This window comes from Micropterus dolomieu, linkage group LG12 (assembly GCF_021292245.1).
Source record: "Micropterus dolomieu isolate WLL.071019.BEF.003 ecotype Adirondacks linkage group LG12, ASM2129224v1, whole genome shotgun sequence".
NCBI lineage: Eukaryota > Metazoa > Chordata > Actinopteri > Centrarchiformes > Centrarchidae > Micropterus > Micropterus dolomieu.
Genome location: NC_060161.1, coordinates 28,409,858 through 28,433,530, shown reverse-complemented (window position 1 = coordinate 28,433,530; position 23,673 = coordinate 28,409,858). Strand labels below are relative to the sequence as shown.

Sequence of the window (23,673 nt, the reverse complement as noted above, 5' to 3'; positions counted from 1 at the left end):
TGTCATTTGAAAACAAAATACCATTTTGAGAAGAAATAACATTGTTTTGAAAGTAAAGTTTCATTTTGCAGGAGAATTGAGTGGTTTTGCCGTGTGTGTGTGTGTTTTGATTTGTGTGTAGAGTTCTGAGAATATAAGGCATGCTTTCAGAAAATGTGTGTAAACAATTGAGGAAAAACTGTAATTAAGTCAACTGCATCCTTGAAACTTTGATGGCAACTAAGAGCATTAGGTTTACTGCTTATTTTGGCCAAAATACTTTTTATTTGCAGACATTTCAAAAGTGAGGGAAATATGTCAACCCAAGCTGATGCATGATAATCACAGAAATTGTTATTTAAAGGTTTTCATGTGACAACATGTGTAAACTTAGGTTTGCTTAGTACACATTATATCTTGAGCTTACTTTGATTAAGGTATTTTGCCTCTAGATTCAGATGTAGGTTATTTATTTAAAGCCTTTTCACTGGTGGTTGGCATTTATAAATTCATTGTGCAAAGTTTTATACATATTCATCACATTACATAAAAAATACATTGATAATGAAAACTTTGAGTATAAATGTACATTTTAGACCTAATGTATCAAGAATAGTGTTGCACAATGTGTAGAGACTTGAGAAAGATTCCGTCAAAAAATGGGAAAACTAACATTACTACGTGTAAATTATTTAACAGTGAGAAAGAATATAGTGATATGTATAAAGCAAATTTACATATACTATTTTGTGCAATAAAGAAATCCCAAAAAGGACCATTTTGTCAGTTCCACACCGCACCAATCACGTGGCTTCTGTATACGCTGCTGTTGGAAGATCGTGCACACCCGGGGGGTTAATTGGGGTCAACGTCAATTTCGAAAAGTTGATCGTCAAGTCTAAAATGGCCAGTGTTCAGGTGAGCCTGTAAATCGCGCCCTCGGCCGTGCAGAGGATGGTTGCCAACTATAACCTCGATGGTGGAGCTCGCTAGCACCAGAGGTTTTATAACAAACATGAGGGCGACCTACACCAAACACAGCTTACTGCACGTCTGCGTTCTGTCCTCTTTTATCTTCCTGTTGTGTTCAGCCAGCACCGGAGTTAAGGCCGGGGAGAAAATGGCCTCCCATCAGCCCACGGTGAGGCGCAGCCGCCGGAGTCATCAGAGCGCAAAGCTCAGAGGGGCGCACCACCGGCCGCTGACGGACGAGCAGAAAGCGGACCAGAACTTGCAGTTCATGTTGAGTTTATACAAGAGCGCAGCCGAACCGGACGGCAGGCCCAAACAGCACCGAAAGTTCGGCTCCAACACGGTCCGTCTGCTCAGACCGTCGGCGTCCTCGGTGCGCTACCTGCCAGCGTCAAGAGGTGAGATGTATATTTTTGTCACAGGAGCTAATTAACTCCAAGTATCTGCACCTACCAGGTTACTAATACAATTTCTGGGGACAAGGAGCTTGATGAGTGAAGATTGGGATGTCGTATTATTTGGGCACCATTCGGCCAGCCCAGAGAAAAAGCTGGTCCAAAATGACCCAAGATGTATTCCACATTTAAGTTCATGAATGGCATCTTTAGAGGAGTTTCTCCATGCTTCTGTTGCCAAGTGTTGAGTCTTTTTCAATATTATTTCAAAAGAATACTATCTATACCTGCTCTGTATGAAAAGTGCAATGAGAACGTATGATTTCCAATATAAATAATATTTAAATGCGTTCACAGTAGGCTCCCCTTCACCTCACAGGTGAGTTTACAAATTTTACAATGCTGAAGTTAAACCATGTCCAGATGAAAAAACTACTATGCTTATAAAGCTGTCCAATGTGAATTAGACCTTTTTATTCTATTTGTGATAATCAGAAAAGGGCCAATTTGTGGTCTACCTGTGTAAAAAAACATACATATTTTTGTCATTTTCACGAGTACAATAAAGGTTTCACAAATCTGCAACTATGTTTTAAAGAAACTTCAGCTTCTCTGGGACAACCCAGTCCAGATCTGACAGCTCTAAGCAACATGCTTTTCGATCTGGACCAGAGTTTCCCTTTAAACTTTCCCCATCACTACTGAATCGGATGTTGCGAGTCCAAAGCTAAGATCAGCATCATGCAAACGTCATATTTTTATCAAGAGTTCCATAAAATGAGAGATCACAGTCTCATCTACACTGACTGTTGGCATGAACGTTATTTATTTTGTAATAAATAAGGAGATTGTTCTTATGAAGCAACATTAAGGCTGCTGTTACCATCTGCTGTTAGACACTCCCTGCCTGGTAAATGCTTTCTCTTCTTCTGTGCCTCTGTCTCTCCTCCAGACCACCACTGCAGCTTCACAGTAGAGTACAACCTCGACACACTTCCTTCAGAGCAGCTCATCAGGGCCTCGTTCATCCACCTCCGTTCTTCATCCCCTTCCTCCCCCAACACAACCTCGAGCACCACCCAGGTCCTCGAGCTGCCCCGCTGCAGGGCTCAGATCACCTCGCTGGGAACAGAGAGTCTCGTCACCATGGAGGCGCACGAGCGGTGGACAGAGACGGACATCACCGCGCACGTCCAGCAGGGAGTGGGGGGCCACCTGACCCTCACGGTCCTGTACTGGTGCACACAGCCGGGCAATGCTGACGAGGACAGCAGCCTCTTGTGGTGGTGGACTCGTCTTCAAGGAAGAAAAGTATGGAGAGGTGAACCTGATCTCGAAGTCCCGTCTCTTCTTTTATACCTGGAGGAGGAAAGGGAAGTGAAGGACTGGATGGGGGACCTGCTTGGGGCTGAAGGGGAAAACCTCATGAGGCAAATAGGGCAGTGGCATCCTTCAGCTCGCCGGCGCCGCCGCTCCAAAGACCCCACTTTTTCAGAGGCCAGAGATCTCTCACTGGATGCTCTAAAAAACGCGCCAACTTCCTCTTCCTCTTTTGCCTCCTCCCCGTCTGCCTCCATCATCTCCGATATCTCCGATATCCCCAACTACAAACGCAAAACCAGCATGCCCAAGAACCGCTGCAAGCTCCACTCGTTTCGCCTCTCCTTCGAAAAGCTGGGCTGGGGTCACTACTTCATTGCTCCGCCGTTGTACAACCCGCGCTTTTGCCAGGGCAACTGCCCGAGGGTGCTCCACTACGGCTACCACTCCCCTAACCACGCCATCATCCAGACAGTCATCAACGACCTGGGCATCGGGGACGTTCCTCTTCCGTCCTGCGTTCCCTTCAAGTACATGCCCATGAGCGTGCTGGTAGTGCACAAGAAAAAAGTGGAGTACAGAGAGCTGGAGGACATGGTGGCCGAGTCGTGCACGTGCCGCTAAAGCCTCGGGGAGCAGACTTGAATGACTTGAAGATCCCGAGCACTGAGAAAAGAGACTATGATGGGACATTTGTTTGATCTACAGCTTGGCGGCTAACCATAATGAGCTTGAGACTGGAAGGAGGAAGTTGTGGTTACAGATCTTCACCATCCCTGTAAATGCACTTTAAGAGGCAGCTGCTGAATGCAACTCTGGCCTGTGCAGAACCACGGGCTGTGCAAACAACAGGCTGTCTGTTTACTGATTTATTTGGGGGGGTTTTTTGGAATAATTGTTTAAAGCACTGTGCAGATAGGTGAATGTGCTGGTTGCTATATTCATGAATGTAGTTTTCCTACCGAGATCCAAGGGAGCTGGTAAATTTGGAAGCATTTTAAGCTACTTGAGGGCAACTTAACTAACTTTAAGTGGTAATTTTACAAAGCAGAACCTAACTTCCAGGGTAACTTACAAAATCTATTTAACTCCTACAGTAACTTGATAAAATTGATTGAACATCAAGAAAACTGGTCCAACTCCAGGAGTAACCGCTGGTTTGTTTTGTAATATTAATCTGAGTGAATTGAAGAAAAACACATTTAGAATCCATCTTTAGTATCTAACCTGAAACCGCAGCCGTCTAATGAGTATTTTCTTGTCTGTCTGTGTATTCATTTGTTTTGTTTTTCTGTATTCTTTTAAAAAAAAATCTGATCTGTGTTTCACATCAGTGCTGCAATTCTGAACCAGCAAAAAAAACCTGTATTTGTGGTTTAAAAAAAAAAAATCTGTTTGCACTGTTCCTCTGTAAGAAATTAAAATTCACTGCTAAAAAAAACTATTTTAAAGAACGAGGGGTCGACCATGCTGGATGTAACTGTAAGGGCCTTTGAATGAAACAAAATGAAGAAAAAGGTATTAAGAAATGTTAACATTGTTGATTGTTAATGAAATCAAATGGAGGAGTTGTAGTTGTGGGAGTAATGCAATTTTTTATTACCAGTCAAAATGAATAATAAAATAAAATGCATGTTTTCTAAAAACAAAATTTATTGTCAGTGTTGTTAAAAAATGTATTCTGTTGAGTTATTTGTCGTTTCTGAGGTCAAGATTGGACTTTAAATCTCAAGATTTAAGCTAACATGGACCCAAGAAGATCATGTGGTATGATAATGATCTCCAGAAAGCTTAATGATTTTTTTTTTTTTTGTCAGTACAAATATTTAAAGTAATTAATAGTAGAGATTTTTGGAAATATACTTTCGATGTAGTTCGATGATTTGTTTGATTGGGAGTCATGCTGGACTGACCGCTGGGCAGCTGCTGGCTTAATCTTGTTGTAAACACATAAAAGTGGTTTTGCTCTTCTCTTCCATCTCGTTGACAAAATCCTGACGACAATGGCTGCAATCTTTAAAAAAAGAGAAGCAGGCTACCTTAAATCTGCTCAGAGTAATTTCTATTTACATCATTTCACCAGCACCAGGAAAACACTGTCATGGTACATAAATTCTTTGCAATTATACCAACATGTCAGTTCCTGCAAAGATGCCAGTATCTCTGTTTGAATGCCACCAGGAAACAATCCTGTGATTTTACTGCTACTATACTGTTCTGATTCAGTTTCCTTTGTCATTGTACAATGAGAGTGAGTGCCTTTCTTACGGCGCATTCCCAAATAACAAAGCAAACAAATAAGAAAACTATAAGAGTTTGAACTACACTTTACTGAGGTTCTGAATATACAAATAAATTAGTTTGTATATTACTATAATCTGTTAAAAAAACAAAAACTTATTGTTAGCAGCCGAGATATTGCAGATTTGCTGAATTGCAGTGGCCCTATTGTATTGTCGATACAGGAAGTGCAGTTGGGAATATATGTATATACAAGGTAGAGAGGAAATGGAAAAACATCTGTGCAGTGCTTTATGAATGTAAATGTAAGCAATATATAGTGCTATAATGAAGAATATAGTTTATTTGCACAGAACAAAACAAATACAAAAAAAACAATGCATTAAAGAAATAAAAAGTAATTAGATTTGATCAATTAGGGGGAGAAATAATCTTACTCATGAAACACACACAACAAACAAAAGGAAATAAAGAAAAACTGCTACTAATATGCACCAATAATAAAATAAATGTGAAATACACACGTCAGTTGCTACTAACAGATAAAACACAAGGAGAAAGAAGGCTACAAAATACACAATTAGTTTAGTTCATCAAATAAGCTTAATTAAATGTTTGTCAGGACGAGATTGTTCATGTAACTATAAATATAACTTGTTAAGCATTATCTAAAATAACTGAATTATTAACACTGTTTCTGTTATGGAATCAGCCATTTTGTAAGAGATTCCTGCACAAATTGTAAAATATCAGCTTTCATTTTGGAGTGAATTTGTACAGAAATGTTCAGGAAAGTGCATTTTGCATTGAATCCAACAGATGGCGCTCTTGTCTTGTCTCATAATATTTTCACAAGCAGACACCAACCCTAAATCCAGCTGAGGAACTTGGTTTGTTTTCACATTTGTTTTATTGTTTGCATACAGATTAATCAATCCATAATACCACATCAAGAACCAACACTTCACCTGCTGCCTGACTCTGCTGGACTGGCTGATATGGTTACTCAGAAATTTATAACACACCTGTCACCCAAGAGTTCATATGAGTATCAATTTGAATAAATTATTCCATGTAGTTCATGTGTGCCCTAAAACTACAAATGATTCCCACAAATGTTTGTGATCACTTAGTATATGTTAAATTGTGAATTGTCATTCAGCAGCTTTAGTGTCATTGTGTAATAAAATGCACTTTGCTCTATATCAGACGGGCACTGTAAGTGGGACACAGAGTGGAAGGGATGGTTTTACAGTTTGCCGACAGAGATACACACACACCTCAACATGGATGTGCATAAACACACAGTCATGCCGATAGACACACAAACAGGCAGTCATGAGTCATGATAACCTGTGGCCTATTTGGCTCTGACACATAAATGCACATACTTACATTACTGTGCAAAGGTTTTGAGCAGGTGTGGAAGAAATGCTGTAAAATTAAGAATGCTGTTAACATAAAGCACAAAAAAACAGGCAATATAGACGCAGTAGTCGACCAAAGAAACTTACTGCAACAGATGAAAGACACATCATGCTTACTTCCCTTCCAGCAGTGTCATTAGCACAGAGCTGCAGAAAACAGTGGGACCCTGGTACTCCCCTCTACTGTCCAGAGAAGTCTTGTCAGAAGTGGCCATCATGGGAGATTTGCGGCTAAAAGCCATACCTCCGACAAAAAGGCCACACGACTCAACTATGCATGGAAACAGGAATTGGGGTGCAGAAAAATGGCAGCTGGTGCTCTGGACTGATGAGTCAAAATATTAAATATTTGGCTGCAGCAGAAGGCAGATTGTTTGCCGAACGGCTGGAGAAAGATGCAAGAGTGAGTGTCTGCGCAAATGTACCTAGAAGAGTTGATGCTGTTTTTAAGGCAAAGGGTGGTTGTGCCAAACACAGATTTGATTTAGATTTTTCTTCTGTGCACTCACTTTGTATTTTGTTATTTGAAATATGATCTATTAACAGCATTCTTTATCCTATATTTGGCCACTTAAGGTGAAGTTTTTAATTTTGGCAGCTGATGCTGATGTGAAGTGTTTCTTTCTCTGCTGTGCTTTACTTTTTGCATGGTTCATTCTCAGGTACAAACTGCAGTGAACTATGATGTTGCTTTCTGACCAGATTTCAGGAAAGAGCACATCCTAATAACTGTACGGCAGAAACCACGTACAAGTGCTGGTCATATAATTAGAACAAAAAGTTGATTTATTTCAGTAATTCCATTCAAAAAGTGGAACTTGTATAATGTTTTCAATTCATTCCACACAGACTGATACATTTCAAGTGTTCATTCCTTTTAATTTTGAGGATTATAACTGACAACTACAGAAAACCCCAAAATCAGTATCTCAGAAAATTTGAATATTCTGAAAAGGTTCAATATTGAAGACACCTGGTGCCACACTCTAATCAGCTGATTGACTCAAAACACCTGCAAAGGCCTTTAAATGGTCTCTCAGTCTAGTTCTGTAAGCTACATAATCATGGGGAAGACTGCTGACTTGACAGCTGTCCAAAAGACGACCATTGACACTTTGCACAAGGAGGGCAAGACACAAAAGGTCATTGCTAAAGAGGCTGGCTGTTCACAGAGCTCTGTGTCCAAGCACATTAATAGAGAGGCGAAGGGAAGGAAAAGATGTGGTAGAAAAAAGTGTACAAGCAATAGGAATAACCGCACCCTGGAGAGGATTGTGAAACAAAAAAACATGGTATCCCTGTTCTAATTGGCCAGCAAACTCGCCTGACCTTAACCCGATAGAAAATCTATGGGGTATTGTGAAGAGGAAGATGCGATACGCCAGACCCAACAATGCAGAAGAGCTGAAGGCCACTATCAGAGCAACCTGGGCTCTCATAACACCTGAGCAGTGCCACAGACTGATCGACTCCATGCCACGCCGCATTGCTGCAGTAATTCAGGCAAAAAGAGCCCCAACTAAGTATTGAGTGCTGTACATGCTCAAACTTTTCATGTTCATACTTTTGGCCAACATTTCTAAAAATCCATTCTTTGTATTGGTCTTAAGTAATATTCTAATTTTCTGAGATACTGAATTTGGGATTTCCATTAGATGTCAGTTTTAATCATCACAATTAAATGAAATAAACATTTGAAATATATTAGTCTGTGTGTAATGAATTCATATAATATCCAAGTTTCACTGTTTGAATGGAATTACTGAGATAAATCAACTTTTCGATGATATTCTAATTATATGACCAGCACCTGTATATGTTGCACCACAAAGTAGTAGAACAACAATAATTCAACAGGAAGCAACTGAGATTTTTGCTTCCCTGAGACACAATGACCTTGGTTATATCTTCATATGTTTGTTGATAAATGCCCCTGTGACTCAGACAGTGAGTACTTTGTGGAGAGCACATTTTTGGCTTTGAAAACTCCCTTTAAGAAAGTCAACACACCTGAGATAGATTACTTAATGTAAATTTATGTAAAACTGTGTTATCACTGAAGTATTCATTGTTGTGATTTTGGGCATTAATATGGTTCTGATAACTGCAGATGCCTAATTTTGGGAATCTGTCTGATAGCACAGAAAGTACGGGCAGTCCACTCCTTATTTTCTACCAGAATGTACAGAGATGAAATGATGTTTTCTTAAAAAAATAAATAAATAAAAATAAAAATTAAATTGCAACTTGTTTAAGAGCTTTAAAATAATCAAATGAAAAAATGGTACATGTGGGTTAACATCTGGTCACATAAAACCTCACTGGCATTGCAGTAAAAGTTTGTTTTATTTGTAAGAAATAAATGTTTAATTCAGGCACAGTCATGTATATTATTCTAATTTTGCCCGAGGAGCTTCTGTACTGATCTGTTACCGTAACTTTTGTTTATAGAGTGACTGGAAATCGTCAGTTTTACACAACCTCCCAGTCTATTTCCTCAAGGGATTTCGTGTCTGTGCATGTGTGAGTGTTTTGTCCTTCTCATCCTAATGTCCTCTGACAGATGTTGTAAAGTTCTGAAATCACACACACACAGAAGCATATTTTAGCACGACTGATTCCCATAAACGTCACACAGGGATGTGTCACACAGGGAAGAAGTGACCTGTTACAAATCCCACTTGACAGAGAGCCATAAAGTTCAATCATTACAGAAAAATTACTGGACCTTGTGTGGATAAGGTGTCTGTGTGTGTGTGTGTGTGTGTGTGTGTGTGTGTGTGTGTGTGTGTGTGTGTGTGTGTGTGTGTGTGTGTGAGAAATGAGTCAGCCAGACAGTCACACAGACACAAATGTTTGCCTTTTATTGTGTGTCCGTGTTTTTAAACTGTACACTATACTATGTTGAGAAACATGCAGCCTCTAGCAGTTTATTAAAAAAATCATATAAGAGAAAAGCAGCGAATCCTCACATTTGGGAAGCTGGAACCTGTGAATGTTTGTCTGAATTTCTGTATTATATCTTAAAACTGTAAATTTTGAGCTAATCAGCTACTCATTTCAGCGCTACTTAGCCTACCTGTTTTTTGGATGCTAACGTACTTAAAACATCCAGCATGTGACATTTAGAATGCAGAGATTATAGTAAACACTTCAGCTAAACCTCATTTTAAAAGACGTTACAGTCAGAAATGCAAGGTGGTTAGCCCAGTTTTCACCCTTGACAATCAATATGACTTTTGTTTTCTCGATTGAATCAGAAGGCCAAAAAAACCTTATACACTTCAATATTCGAATCACTGACAGTCAAATATTGTCCCACTGTGAGAAATGAGCTGCCTGTTTACATCAATTACCAATGAACCTCATTTCTGATCATTTAAGCGACAGCTGACAATTTGCCAGATCACACAAACAAAGAACAGTCAACAGACCTTCAGAGTCAACAAAGTTGAAGCAGCACACAAACAGCTATAAAGCAGAGGAAAAGAAACCCAAAACTGAGTTCTTTAAAAAGACAGCTGCTTGGGTGGCAGACACCTCATTGGCTAGAAGAAACCATTACTGGGCATAGCCAGAGAAAAACCAAATACCTCTTAGCAACCAGGCTAGCTAGTTTGTTAACTGATATGAGACTGACTAGCTCTAGCATGTTTGTAGCTAACCCGCCAGCTACATTAGATCACCAGCTAGGCAGCAGACATTTCATAATTTTCCACTGATCAAACACACCAAGATCTGCTGCAATGTGCCAGCAAAGGCAGGAAAGAAGACTGCAAGCTAGTATGCATGGATGTAAACAATGTGTGTCGTTGCAAATATTTTATGAGGAAGGGAATGTACTTGACTTGTTTGTTAGACCTAAAGGGAGCAAAATCCGTCTTGGTGAGTAACACTAAATACAAACAAAACTTTTGTTTTTTTACAAGAAAACTCCACATGTCCCCTCTAAAAGGTCCAGTGTATAAGTTTTAGTGGCATCTAGTGGTGAGGGTTGCAAATTGCAACCAAAAGCTCACTGCTCATTCACTTGCTCCTCGGACGAAAGAAGTGCTTTATAGTAAATGTATTAATTCTAATGGCAATTGTAAATCCAGCAGTAAAAACCCAAACTGTGTACTTTATCCTCATGAGGTTGTACATTACAGTAGTTTAATTTCTAAATACAACAAAAAGCCTGTGAAAACTTTCAACTATGGTCCTCTTTTACATGGCGACTTCCGAGTAAGAGGACCGGCGGTGCATGTAGATAGAAATGTCTCATTCTAAGGTACTAAGGTCTTTATACAACACTGAAAACATAGTTATGGATGTTATATTGCATTAGATCCTCTTAAATATTACACATGTTGTGTGTGTTGTAGGAAGATGCCTGAGAGGAGAGGGCACGCAGGCAAGCCCAGCTGACTCAGCGGAGGTGATTGGACCTGGGGAAAGGCAGACAGACAGACAGACAGGGTTAGTAACAGGGAACAGAGACGTGGCAAGAGCAAAAGGCTTGAGGCAAGCAATGGTACCAGGTCAGGAGCAACGACGATCAAGCAGAAATTGTGTGAAGAACCGGGGTTGAAATACTGGCAGGTTTGGCAGGCAGAGGAGGTGGCTGATGAGGTGCAAGTGCGGATCGTCAGCTCGGTTCAGGAGCAGAGAGAGAGGGAGAACACAAGCAAGAGGAGCAGAGGAGACACAGACAGGCAGGCCAAAACACAAGGGGAAAACAGAATCACAAGAAAAAAGAAGAAATAAACAGGACACTCACCGTCAGCCGGGCTGCCACCACAACGCACTGGACCTTTAAAACTTACATTCATAAGTATATCGTAATCATAGCCTTTACAAATAACCATTGTTTCCAGGTAAAAATTATTGTAAAACTATATATTTCAATTACAATCTATATTACGTCAGATTGCTTTTTTAAGAGAGATAAGAGATAAGCGCTGCCAGAGGTGAACTGTCTCCACATCCACTATCAGCGAAATATTGGCTTTGAGTCAACGTCTGTCTCCATTTATAGGACTTTCTGGTTAACCCATTTCTGTGAACATCACCCTGCACAGTCCACAAGTGGAATGAAATGTAAGAACGAGATAGAGGATGAGGTCATGTCTGCATCCTTCGATTCATTTGTCCAAGAGAATCATGCCCTCTTACTTCAGTACAATCAGTGGTCACATGGCTTTTTTTCCTGACCAGAGGGCTGTGGACTGACTGTGCTAGAAATGAAACTGGCACTGTCCGTCCATAAAGGCTGAACCTTTAGCCTCAATCCTGCTGAAGAGACCTTTGGCAACTTACTGAATTCCTGCTCTCTCCAACTGACTGTTCCAACAATTATAAACTCCCCCACAGGAAACAATAAAACATACATTATAATGGAGACCTTTGTCTAAGTGCATGTATCAAACATGTTACTAACTGCTTTGTAGATGATACGCTCATTTGTAAAAAAGAAAATTCACAAAAGCAGTTTACAGGATGTATTATGTGTATCAAATAAACAGTTTATTCAGTACAAACACAGGATCCTGTGTTCTCAAGCTTAATTAAACACCTTTCAAAGGGTTTTATGTTCTCAGCAAAGTTTCTTGGTTTGAAAACACCCAACTACAACTCCTTGAATACCTGAAATATGTGGGCAAGACATTTACTTCACTTTAGACATTGATATCTCCACAATAGCTTAACAGATTTCTACCATTCAAAATGGCATTTGAAATGTCCATCTTTTTTCTTTCTTTTGCTCTTTGAACGGAGAAAATCCAGGAGCACTAACGAACCAACAGTATCAATAATTGTGATAATGACCCTGTCAGTGCCAAATCCGTACCACCAGCAAGATCCGGTCTGCACATGCGCAAAAATGGTCCTGTCTGCCAAAGAAGGTTACCACAACTGTGCCTGTTCATAATTATTCCTGTGTTGTTGCCTGTTCTCATCTCAGGGCGTCAAATACTGACACTTTCAGAAAAACTGACAAAGCGTTATTTGATGCAAACGGTACCCTTCAGTGTCATGAGACACCTTCGGGTGCATGTGAATAACCGGAAGCGCTAGTAGCTAGCTAGGTACCTAGCTACTAACCCTAACCCTAGTTAGGTAGCTAGCTACTAGATTGTATGCATGTCGACCGGCTAACCCTACAGCTGTGCACATCAGACGATGTGCTAGCAGCTAGGGTTAGCCTCCTCTGTGTTGCTACATTGTTAGACTGTTGTCAATTAAAATTGTACTGTTGAATAAGGTTTTTCATATCTAAATTATGTTCCTTTTAGATCATAGAGAACAGTGAAGAAAGATTTAGTTGGATCATTTTTGAAGAGACAGATTTGCGGTAACCTTTTTTGACTGACAGAACCACTTTTGCGCATGTGCAGAACGGATCTTGCTAGCAGTACAGATTTGGCACGTTTCATACGGACGCTGAAGAGTACCTTTAGCGTAAAATCCTTACGCTTTGTCACGCTGTCTGAAAGCGTCAGTTATGACGCATTGAGATGAGAATGTGTTGACAGACCCCACAGAGGTTAAATAGCTGGGATTCCCCGCCAGTCAGACAGAACTGAAGAAGTCTCTTAGATGAGAGGTGAAACGTCTTCGAGGATCTTCAACCAAGTCCAGTTGCCTTTGATTTTAACCTTCCTTGGATTCCTTAGAAAATGTGCCAGGTAGCAAAGAGCAATTCAAAGAAAGATTAAATGACATAGCTGCCTAAGAACAAGACGAACTTGGTGTGAAAGTAATCAACTACAATTGATTGCCACTATAAAAGCCAGTCAACATTTCTCTCTTGTCTGTGTGCTTTATGATTCCTCACCACACAGATGGATACTGTAAAAGTGGACACTGTTCTGAAAAGACAACGAGTAAACATTTCAGTTAAAACACATATCACAAAATAGCAATTGGAAATAAAAATATTGTGCATCGCATTTAAAAATACAGCAAATCTAAAATATTTGACCCTAAGTTGGATTTGTCCTCATGCATCATGCCAAGTATAAAGAGTCAAGAGGAAGCCTGTGGCTGAGCTGGAAAATAGAGTTCAATAGCAGCAATGGTAAAAGTCCACTGTTCCACAGTTATGATTAAAGGCAATCAAGGTTAAACATTTAGCTGACACTGTGCTCCAAGATTCAGTATGCTGTCAGAGAAGAAATTGTATTTATATATTTTAGGAACTTTAAAGTGGCTGATAAAAAAGTAGTCAAGTTACTATTTTAAATATTATATTTTCATGCATCTAAATTGCACAAAATTAAATTATTATTATTATTATGAAAACAACATGACAGACCACATGTCGGTCCCCTACCAATCAAAGATTACCATCTTTGACGACCTGTGTGATGTCATTGGGAATGAGGTGTCAGGGGCCGACTTCAAGGAACAACAACGTAAACAATCAACGGCCTCCAAACGCTGTGTACGATACTGGCTTGTCTTGTGTTAGCAGAAGCCCAAACAGAGAACATAAAACCGAGTGAGACCTTCCCTCTGTTTTACTGGCCCACCTGGCAGCACCAGCAACAAAATCATTCCTTCTTTGTTTCACCACGTTCACAGTTGTGTATGAAAGATCTATGGTCAACATCACAGAACATAAGGCCAAAAAAGTCTGACATGCTCGTCTTTTTTTTCTGTCTTTTTGGATGTTGTGAGACGTCCCAGTTGTGGCATCGGTTGCGGGCCATTATGATACCATTACACAAGATAAAACAATCAATATTTGTGCCCGCTGCCCATTTTTGTTCTCTGCGTGTGTTGTGTCAGACTTCTGTAGTCTCACATTCTGTTGTCTGAACCCAGCATTAGTCAAAATTGTCTAAAAAATTATGCTCTGTAACTAATGAGGTAAATGCTCTTTAAAATGTCACTTTTGCACTTTTAGTGCTTAGGTGTTACAGATGTGCCACTATACCTTGTTCACATTTGTCCCTCCAACTATCTAAAGTAGCTCAGAGGTTCAACACTTTGCATCTGTCCTTCATTAGCACTGCACGACAGCCACGCAACAAGCATAGAAAAACTCATTTAATATCTTGTCTTAGCTCGTCGTCTTCTTCTTCACGAGTTCTCTACATCCCTGCAGTTTCACTCTGATGAGTCATGCTTGGTTATAATATATCATGCAGCTGTTCTGACTTTATGTAATGCAGGGTTCCTGTCAGTCTCATGCTCCTCTGGAGTACGTCAGTGATGAACAACATTACAGGAATCAGAACAGGAATTTTCCATTACATCCATCTGTGATCCTCTGTGGTCCTTGATTAAATCAACTGCACTTTTCCTCTAATCCTTTTCACTTGTTCTTACATTTCAGCAAGTGTATAAACATACTTTTGTCATAAGCCTGTTTTTAACATCCAGCTTCTCAGTCTTGGCCGGGACTCTCTTTGGATGATAACATCCTTGTCTCTTCCAGGCTGACCTGATTTGCCTTCAAATACCTAAATGCATTAATCTGGATGAAAACTGGCTATGGGAAAATGAACGTTGCTGTGGTATAACCATAGCTTCTAGCTATGGAAATTTTAAAATCTCTTAATTTATGTTTTATAGAAAGGCAGATTTTTATGACCTTTTGACACATGAAGCGGAAAGCCTTTAAAAATTACATTACTGGAATAGAAGTTCTACTTTTGAATGTCATGTAAAAATGTTGGCACTCTCACCTTTGTCTTACTAAGCCAGTTGACGGGATCCAGTCATGTGCATACGTGCTCCTGTTTTTATTATAAACTCCAGGTTCACTCAACACAATAAGCCTGAAAAAGTAGATGCTATTCTGTGTATTTGCAAGACACAACTTCACATCAAACTCAAATGCAGGGATCTGATGCTGGTAGCTCACTTGGTGGAGCAAGTGGCATGTATAAAGGCTGAGTCTTTAATGCAGCGGCCTGGGTTTGAATCCAGCCTGGGCCCTGTGCTGCATGTAATCCCTTCTCTTTTCACTGCTTTTCCTGTCTCTTTTCACTACCTCTATCAAAACTGGAACACAAAAGTGGAAAACACAGAAAACAATTACTTTGCTTTGTGGCAAAAATATTTATAAACATTATAAAACCGTCTTGAACAGCTGGCCTCTACTGGGAAGTTCATCATGCAGATAATCCATGAAACAGCACTTTTAAGTAAAATGTCAAAAAACCAGACACGTGCAACTTGGCAGATCTCATGTATATTTAGGAAAAGCCATAACCTATTGACTCTTTGCAGAGTTAAGATAAGGAAAACTTTCCATTGACCTTAACCAATGTCTGGCTTTAGGACTGGACTTGGTCCCCAGGCGCTGCCCTGTGCCTGTCCACCGCTCTGAAAGGACCAGAATGAACTGGTGTAGAGGAGTTACATACATTTATCTTACTGCAACTCTGAGTGTGCGATTTAAAGAAAGTAGCATCATTTGTGACCCCAGTAAATACTCCAGGATTCAGTCGTATAAAAAAATCTAAACAGCTCCTGGCATCTTCAGTGGTGTTTTGATCCCACAGATGTCTACTCTGCCCAGAATGATAAAATGTTTGCCTGGGCCAAAACCAACTCTGAAATCAACACTTCCACAGAAATCAGTTATACAGTATCTCATAAAAGTGAGTGCACCCCTCACATTTTTGTAAATATTTGATTATATCTTTTCATGTGACAACACTGAAGAAATGACACTTTGCTCCAATTTAAAGTATTGAGAGTACAGCTTGTTTAACAGTGTAAATTTGCTGTTCCCTCAAAATAATACATCACACAGCCATTAATGTCTAAACCGCCGGCACCAAAAGTGAGAACAGCCCTAAGTGAAAATGTCCATATTGGGCACAAAGTGTCACTATTTTGTGTGGCCACCATTATTTTCCAGCACTGCCTTATAATCCTCTTGGGCATGAAGTTCACCAGAGCTTCACAGGTTGCCACTGGAGTCCTCTTCCACTCCTCCATGACGACATCACGGCACTGGTGGATGTTAAAGACCTTGCGCTCCTCCACCTTCCGTTTGAGGATGCCCCACAGATGCTCAATAAGGTTTAGGTCTGGAGGCATGCTTGGCCAGTTCATGACCTTTACCCTCATCTTCTGTAGCAAGGCAAATGTGGAATAACTACAGCCTGACATTCAAATATATGGAGCACACATATAAGTCACGTGCCGGGGTCATGTGGACTGTGTACATGCTTATGTAAACCACACCTGCTGCGTTAAAACAGTCCGTCTATGTTGTATAAGTGACAACAGTAAGATTGCGCTGGGTCAGGGACATCAGTCGTCAAAGATACAGTGCAACACACTGACACTGCATATTTATAAAAGCCTTATCTTACTGCAGGTTCATTCACATGCACACATGTTTGTTCCTCTATCCCTGTGGGGACATCTCATTGACATAATGCATCCCCCTGTCCCCATACCCTAGCCTTAACCATCACAACTACATGCCTAACCCTAACTTTATCCTAATTGTACCCTGAACCCTAAAACCAAGTCTTAACCCTCAAACAGTCTCTACAAATAGGGACCTCAACTTTTGTCCCCATGGTGACACAGGTCCCCATAGCTTAGTGTGCATCAAGGTTAAAGTTGCCACCGGGATATAAAAACATGAAACACACACACACAGACACACACGTCTCCAATAAGGTCTTTGCCTCTCAGCTGTGTCTCTGTTGACTTTCCTTTATGTTACGGTCACGCATGTCTGGTCCACCTGTGCTCACGTTATCAGTAGGCCTATGTATACATGTAAAAAAAGAAGAGAGAGAGAGAGTAGTGTGTGAGAGAATGACCCCCCCAAAAAAGAGTCAGATTGAGGAAGTTGGATGGCCTCATTTAGGGAAATTACTGATTTTCTGTAAAAAAAAATAAAAAAAAAACTAGGAAAAGAAAAAAAGGAAAAAAACATTTGGGTCAGAAAAGATAGATAAAGAAAGAGGTGGACGACACAGCATGGACTATGACTCTCTCTCCCTCCTTCTTGCTTTCTCTCTCCTGGGATCATGGCCTGTCTATATAAAGGAGAGCCAGTGCCACAGCTTCGCTGAGTCAGACTGACTTGAAGAGACTTCCAGCAACCCTGCGACTAATCAAAACCTGACTGAACCTGACTCCTCACTCACTACTTACACTGATAGTTGTCCAGAAAAGTAGACTGAGGTGGTTAAGTTCTCCAGAAAGTATTGGAGATCAGGCAACCTTGCTGATCAAGATCAGACATACTCAAGACTGAAGAGCCACAGGTCACTAAGAAACAACAGAAGTCTGTGCCACAGAGCGTAAAGATGCAGGAGAAAGGCTTCTTCATCCAAAGGAAAGCAGCAGTAGCACTGTGCATTGTGCTGCTAGTGCTGGCTCAGCAGGTGAGTGGACTGACCTGACTTGAAGTAGTTGTGTTCATGAAATTTGGATAAATGTGTCTGGTGTTATGTCAAAGGGTGCATTTATCTTCTTCTCCATTGAGCGTTTGGATTATTAGAAACATTAGTCAGATTAATCCAGATGAAAGTATAAGAAGACAACAGAGCTGAAACTGTGTTTTAAAGCGAAGACATAGCTGAGAAAATGCAACAAAAAGAAAGTAGTTTGATCATGTTTTCAGAAATGTGCAAAAAAAATAAATAGAGTAAGTAGGAAAGAAAATATTTAAGTACTAGTACTACAAATGAATGATTACAGTGTACAAATATAAAGATTTAAATGTTCTATTACAGTACATTTACAGTTTTCTGACAAAAGTTCTGGAAAAAGCTAGTAAAAGTTTTGATATTGACTTGTGGGATTGTTTACTTACTTTTTGTGCATCTGAATGTAGTCAGTATACAATAATTATAAATTAAACAAACTAATATTCCTGGAAATGATCTGTCACTAATGTATTATCCCACCACTTTGATTCAGCACACAGGGTCTACTTGACTTGATAAAATGAGAATTATTGTAGCGAATCAATGCTTGATCGATTTTGGAATTCACATTTCCCATTTGTTAAATCTATATTGAATACGCTCTTGACTGAATATATGGCATATAAATAACAGACAACTACAAACAACGTAATAGAGGTCAAAAAGGGACACTGGAAATTGATTATTATGTTACATATTATTTGGATCCAGTTTACGCTACAGATAGGGTGTGACGGGGGGAGTTAGAGCAGTGGATAAGAAACATGCGTTTGGTGTGAGAGACCCGGGTTTGAATCCACCAATGTGTCCCTGAGCAAGACACTTCACCCCTTGATGCTCTAGAGGTGTGCGACCTCTGACATATATAGCAATTATAAGTCATTTTGGATAAAAGCGTCAGCTAAATGTAGATAAACATGCTATGACTAATTTATTTTAAACATTTCTTAATTTATTTTATGCTGCTTTACGTTATTATTGTTATTATACTTTGTTTGCACATACATGTTTGTATATATGTATGAGGTTTGTATGTACTGTACGATATTAGTTTATTTGTACAGAAAGACAACAAGTGCAGTTTCTTAAAAAGATCATTGCCAATAAAGGCCTGATTTTCTATCTTAGTTCTTTTCTAATGAACGTTTCTGTACCCCCCTAGGTGTGTGCAGGCCCGTTGGTCCAACAGCTCCAGTCCAACTCTGACCAGAAGGCAGATTCAAGCCGGGTCCACACACTGAAGAGGATAGCTCGGATGACCCCGCTGTGGAGGATCATGAACAGTAAACCATTTGGAGCTTACTGCCAGAACAACTATGAATGCTCCACGGGACTCTGCAGGTAACTTAAAAGTTGTTGCAGGGGACTTGCACTGAAGTGTGGATAAAATTACTGGTGCAAGAAGCTAAAGTAATGTTTTAATAAATTCTGATTGGCCAGAGATAGCATCTGGAGGTCGGCTATTTCTAAATCAAAGCTGCATCACAGGTAATCATTGCAATTCAAAGGCAAGTCAGATGTCACATTGAGGAAAAAATTGTTATATACAGATTAAATTATGTTAAGTGCTCTTTCAGTTTTTGGTTTAAAAGTGAAAATGTTCATCATGCTAAAGGTAGCCCAGCATACACCGCTAGGAAGATTAGCAGGTCAGCATACTAGCTAACACATTCTGTTAAGAAGCTAACCGTATGCTTTTAACTCAGGGTAGAAGGTTGCAGGGACTTCAATAATGCACATGAAACTTTGGGTTTCTTTCATTTTCTGTAAACAAATCAATCAAAAACGATCTATGTTGTGCTATGCTAACCTATTATGTAATCAATTTTTGGGTCCCTAATTTCCACATATAATAATAATTTCTTAGACAAATGAATAAAAAAAGGGGTAATTTGGCAGTAATTATGGGGAATATAGTTCAGAGAGTATGCGTCAATCAGAGTCAGTTGTGTTGAGTTTATCGCATTGGTTCGTTTCCAGAAACCAAGTAACCATCCATTCATTATTAATTCCTTATATCGGTTAAACTGTTTGCTTGCCTGCAGAAAAATATCTTAATCGTTATGAAATTACAGACCCATTACAATAACCTAATGCGAACTACTCTTTAACCTTAGAGATCAGCTTCAGTAATGAACTAAATGAGAATAATGAACTTACTAAGTTTTCTTCTTTTGTTATCATCTCTCTAGGGCGGGACACTGCTCCACCAGCCACCGTGCCCCCTCAGAGACTGTGAACTACTAGACGTCCCAGGACACAACCAGCGTGTTTACATGAGTCTACAGCCATAATCTTTATGAGGGGTTCTCTTAGATGGGGATATGCACTTATCCAGGTCTTTTTTTTTATTTTAAAAACAGTTTTGTATTTATACGCACCAATACGTTTCTGATGATATCTAAATGTTTATATGAATGTACTCAGCAGGTAGTTAGCCAACAAAAGGCATATCGGGGGGGAATATTGATGTATTTCAAATAGTAACATGAGAGTTATCATTTAAATTAAGATAGCAGGAGATGGGTGAGGCAGTGGTGTAAAGTGAAATAATGTAAGCGGGGAGTCATTTAGCCTTTTATTACATGATAGGATGTGATGCGATCACCCAAAACCATTTCCTGGTTTTGAACGAGGGTGAAGAAGAACTAAATAGACTTGTTCCTTACTGCTACGGACCAAAATCTTTCAGCCCTGATCTCAAAGCTGAGACACAATGACAACAAAAGAAAACATTTTTAATCTTAGAGGCTCTGTACTGTCAGTTACCGTGGCCTTGTCTCCACAAATGATGATTTAGTCTGATTTCTGCGTGTCTTGTCAACAAGGTTGCATTGGCAACAGAACATCGTGTAACTGATCTCATGACGTCTGACATTGACATAATGTTTTTAATAAACTATTATTAACACTTTTTTAAAAATATAGCTGTGCGCTATAGACAGCTGTCTTCAGACATAGACAAAATTTGTTTTACATCCTCATGACCGAACTGGTTACTTCATGAAGGTCTGACAAATATTTCATTTTAGCAATGAGGCTCTTTATCTGTTGTTTTTCTTTTTGTAACAAATAACGGTGGGTGGAGCAGGGAGCTGTGTAAACTGCAAGGGAGGCTGTGAGCCTTTCATACGCTCCTGACCTCTACATATTTCTAGATTTTGTCACCACTGCGTCGTGTTGTGTTGTATTTGATAAGCTATCACTTGAATGTGTCCTTAGAAAGTCTAATCATTCCACTACTACTGTGAAAACACACATGGTTCCTCTTTTCCCCCAAGAGGAATCATTTGGTTTAGTTTGCTGCCGACACACCATCTTTTAACAGTTAATTATTTAAATAATGAGTTACACCTACATCTGCTAGTAACCAGCAGGAATATCAACAATACTAGACACATTTTCACAACCGACCAATAGTAAAAAGTAAATGACATTGTAGCTGACTTTTAATTTTTGAATGCCACTTATAGTGTGTTTGACTTCCAGAAATTTCAGGAATTGTTAGGTCACCCGTATCAATCCAACCCAACACCCAATAGACATGTCCTTTGGCCAAAAACGAAAAAATTTACCTGTTTTCACTTAATTAAAGTACCCAAACAACTGTAAAATTAGGGGATCACAGCCAACTGTCGGAGGCAAAAAGTGTTAAAGAGCTAGAAGGAGAAAAGTAGGGAAAAGGGTGTAAAAGAAAATGTCCTGTGGTGCAAAAAGGAAAGGAGAAAAGATAAGACGAAGCAAACAGAAGGAGCAGAGGTTACAAAATATCGATGCAATGCTCGAGCGCCCTCAACATTTCAACATCTTCATGTTTTTTATTTGAGTTTTATTATTTTGAAGGTTATATTTAAAGTAGGCAGAGCGTCCCGTCAACATTTCCAAGCACGTCTGCCGAGTTCAGAATTACTCAACCACAAACTAATACTTCTGAATACACTCAACATTATTCACAATGTATGTAATGCATGCATGTTGATTTGGTGTAATGCAGTGATTCTTTGGTACTTTATTTATTTTTTATCAATGTCAAAAATGTACTCATCATTTTATTTAGTTTATATATATATATCTTTTTGATTATCCAGTGGGAACTTTCAGATATCTACTTGCTCAGTCAATCTTAAATTTGTAACCACTAACAAATTTAACAAATGTCTTGGCTAAGTGTACAAATGTTGGCAACAGAGTCTTAATTACAAGCTGCACAGTCTTTTTTTGCACATCCATCTCCTAAAATTGATTGACTCGCCTGCATAGTTTACGTCATGCACAGAGCAGGTGGTTGCTGATGTTTTGTCCACTCAGCATGTTGGAAAAATGTTTAGGATTGCACTTTTAAACTCAAATGATCTTTGTACTGTGTATCGTCTGCTGTATTACTTACATGTAGAAGGCTGGAGAAAAAGTGGAATAAAAGCATTTAAATAAAGATTGAATGCATCTGTGGCTAATTTTGAAATTGTGACGTAGAATAATTTATGTTAAAGCACATACAGTATCTGGTTTAGTAAGTATCAGCACTGCAAGAGCCCTACATTTTACTTCATCCTTGCCGCATGAATGTTCAAATTACTTCCCACCTGAGAGCAAAGATTGGAGAATTATTGCCGTGAGAGTCGAAAGTGAAAAAATCATGTGAAAGAAAAACCGTGTGTGTGGCAGCAGAAGATATAGCCAATGTTGGATAAGGCTGGCGTTCTTCTATATTTTTCTAATTGACAACGGCTCTTAAAAAAATCTGTGTGTTAATCTCTCAATACGTTCTGACTTCCCTACCCCGTCTATGGCTCTCAGCCCTGAAACCCTAAAACAGCAGGGCATTGTAGTTGTTAGCAAACATTACTCAAACTGGAGCATTTATTGGGGACTATTTTCAGCTGTAGATTCATACACATTTGTTGCTCCAGTGAGCAACCTGTTCTCATCCCAGGGCGTCACATTTGGATGCTTGGTCAAGGCCCCTAGGCATTGCTTTTTACACCCTGGGTACCCCTTTAGCATAGCTTTGCAGGTGTAGGGCTCTACAACTCTGGACAGCAACATCAAGTTCACACGAGAAGATGTCCACAGCAAAAGTTTGGCCTTCCTGGACTGCGCTGTACACATTGAAGTTGACAGGATCCTGCAAATTGGTGTTTACAGAAAACCCACACACACAGACCAATACCTACTCTTCGATTCCCACCACCCACTGGAGCACAAGCTAGGGGTCATGAGAACACTGCACCACAGAGCGGAAAACATACCAACAAGCGCCCAAGCCAGAGAGAAGGAACAGAACCACCTGAAGGGGGCACTTACAGCCTGTGGATACCATAAATGGACCTTTGTGAAAACAGCCACAAGATCCAAGAAGAACAAAACTACAGGGGAGGAGGAAAAGAAGGTCAAACGCAACAACATTGTGATTCCATACGAGTCTGGAGTATCAGAGAAACTCAGGAGGATTTTCAACAAACATAACATCCCTGTGTTTTTTAAACCCAAGAACACACTAACACAGATGCTGGTACACCCCAAAGACCGCACACCAAAACACAAGAAAAGCAATCTAGTGTATGCGGTCCAATGCAGTGAGGAATGCACAGACCTGTATTTTGGGGAGACTAAACAACCACTACACAAACGCATGGCTCAACACAGAAGGGCCAACTCCTCAGATCAAGACTCTGCAGTCTACTTACATCTGAAGGACAGAGGACACTCGTTTGAGGACCACCAGGTGCCCATTTTAGACAGAGAAGATGGATGGTTTGAAAGAAGGGTCAAGGAAGTCATCTACACCAGGGTCGAGAAGCCGTCATTGAACAGGGGAGGGGGTCTACGCCACCACTTATCCCCCACTTACAATGCTGTCCTTTCATCACTTCCCAGGAAACTCAACAAACGTAACCTATTGGCCTCAGGTGAAGATACCAACGATGGTCGTTCAGTCTTGGC

The 23,673-nt window shown here is 39.9% G+C and overlaps 2 protein-coding genes across 2 annotated transcripts; both read left to right on the top strand.

Annotated features, from left to right (window-relative positions):
* Positions 1–857: 857 nt before the first annotated feature.
* On the top strand, positions 858–4,312 carry bmp15 (bone morphogenetic protein 15). The gene is made up of 2 exons (XM_046063727.1): positions 858–1,349; positions 2,299–4,312. Exons 1-2 carry the CDS (start codon positions 956–958, stop codon positions 3,288–3,290), a joined length of 1,386 nt encoding a protein of 461 aa, XP_045919683.1. The 5' UTR covers positions 858–955; the 3' UTR covers positions 3,291–4,312.
* A 13,056-nt stretch (positions 4,313–17,368) lies between these two features.
* On the top strand, positions 17,369–22,162 carry leap2 (liver-expressed antimicrobial peptide 2). The gene is made up of 3 exons (XM_046065593.1): positions 17,369–17,685; positions 18,893–19,071; positions 19,923–22,162. The coding sequence occupies exons 1-3, from the start codon at positions 17,608–17,610 to the stop codon at positions 19,975–19,977; spliced, it is 312 nt and encodes a 103-aa protein (XP_045921549.1). The 5' UTR covers positions 17,369–17,607; the 3' UTR covers positions 19,978–22,162.
* The last annotated feature ends 1,511 nt before the right edge of the window (positions 22,163–23,673 follow it).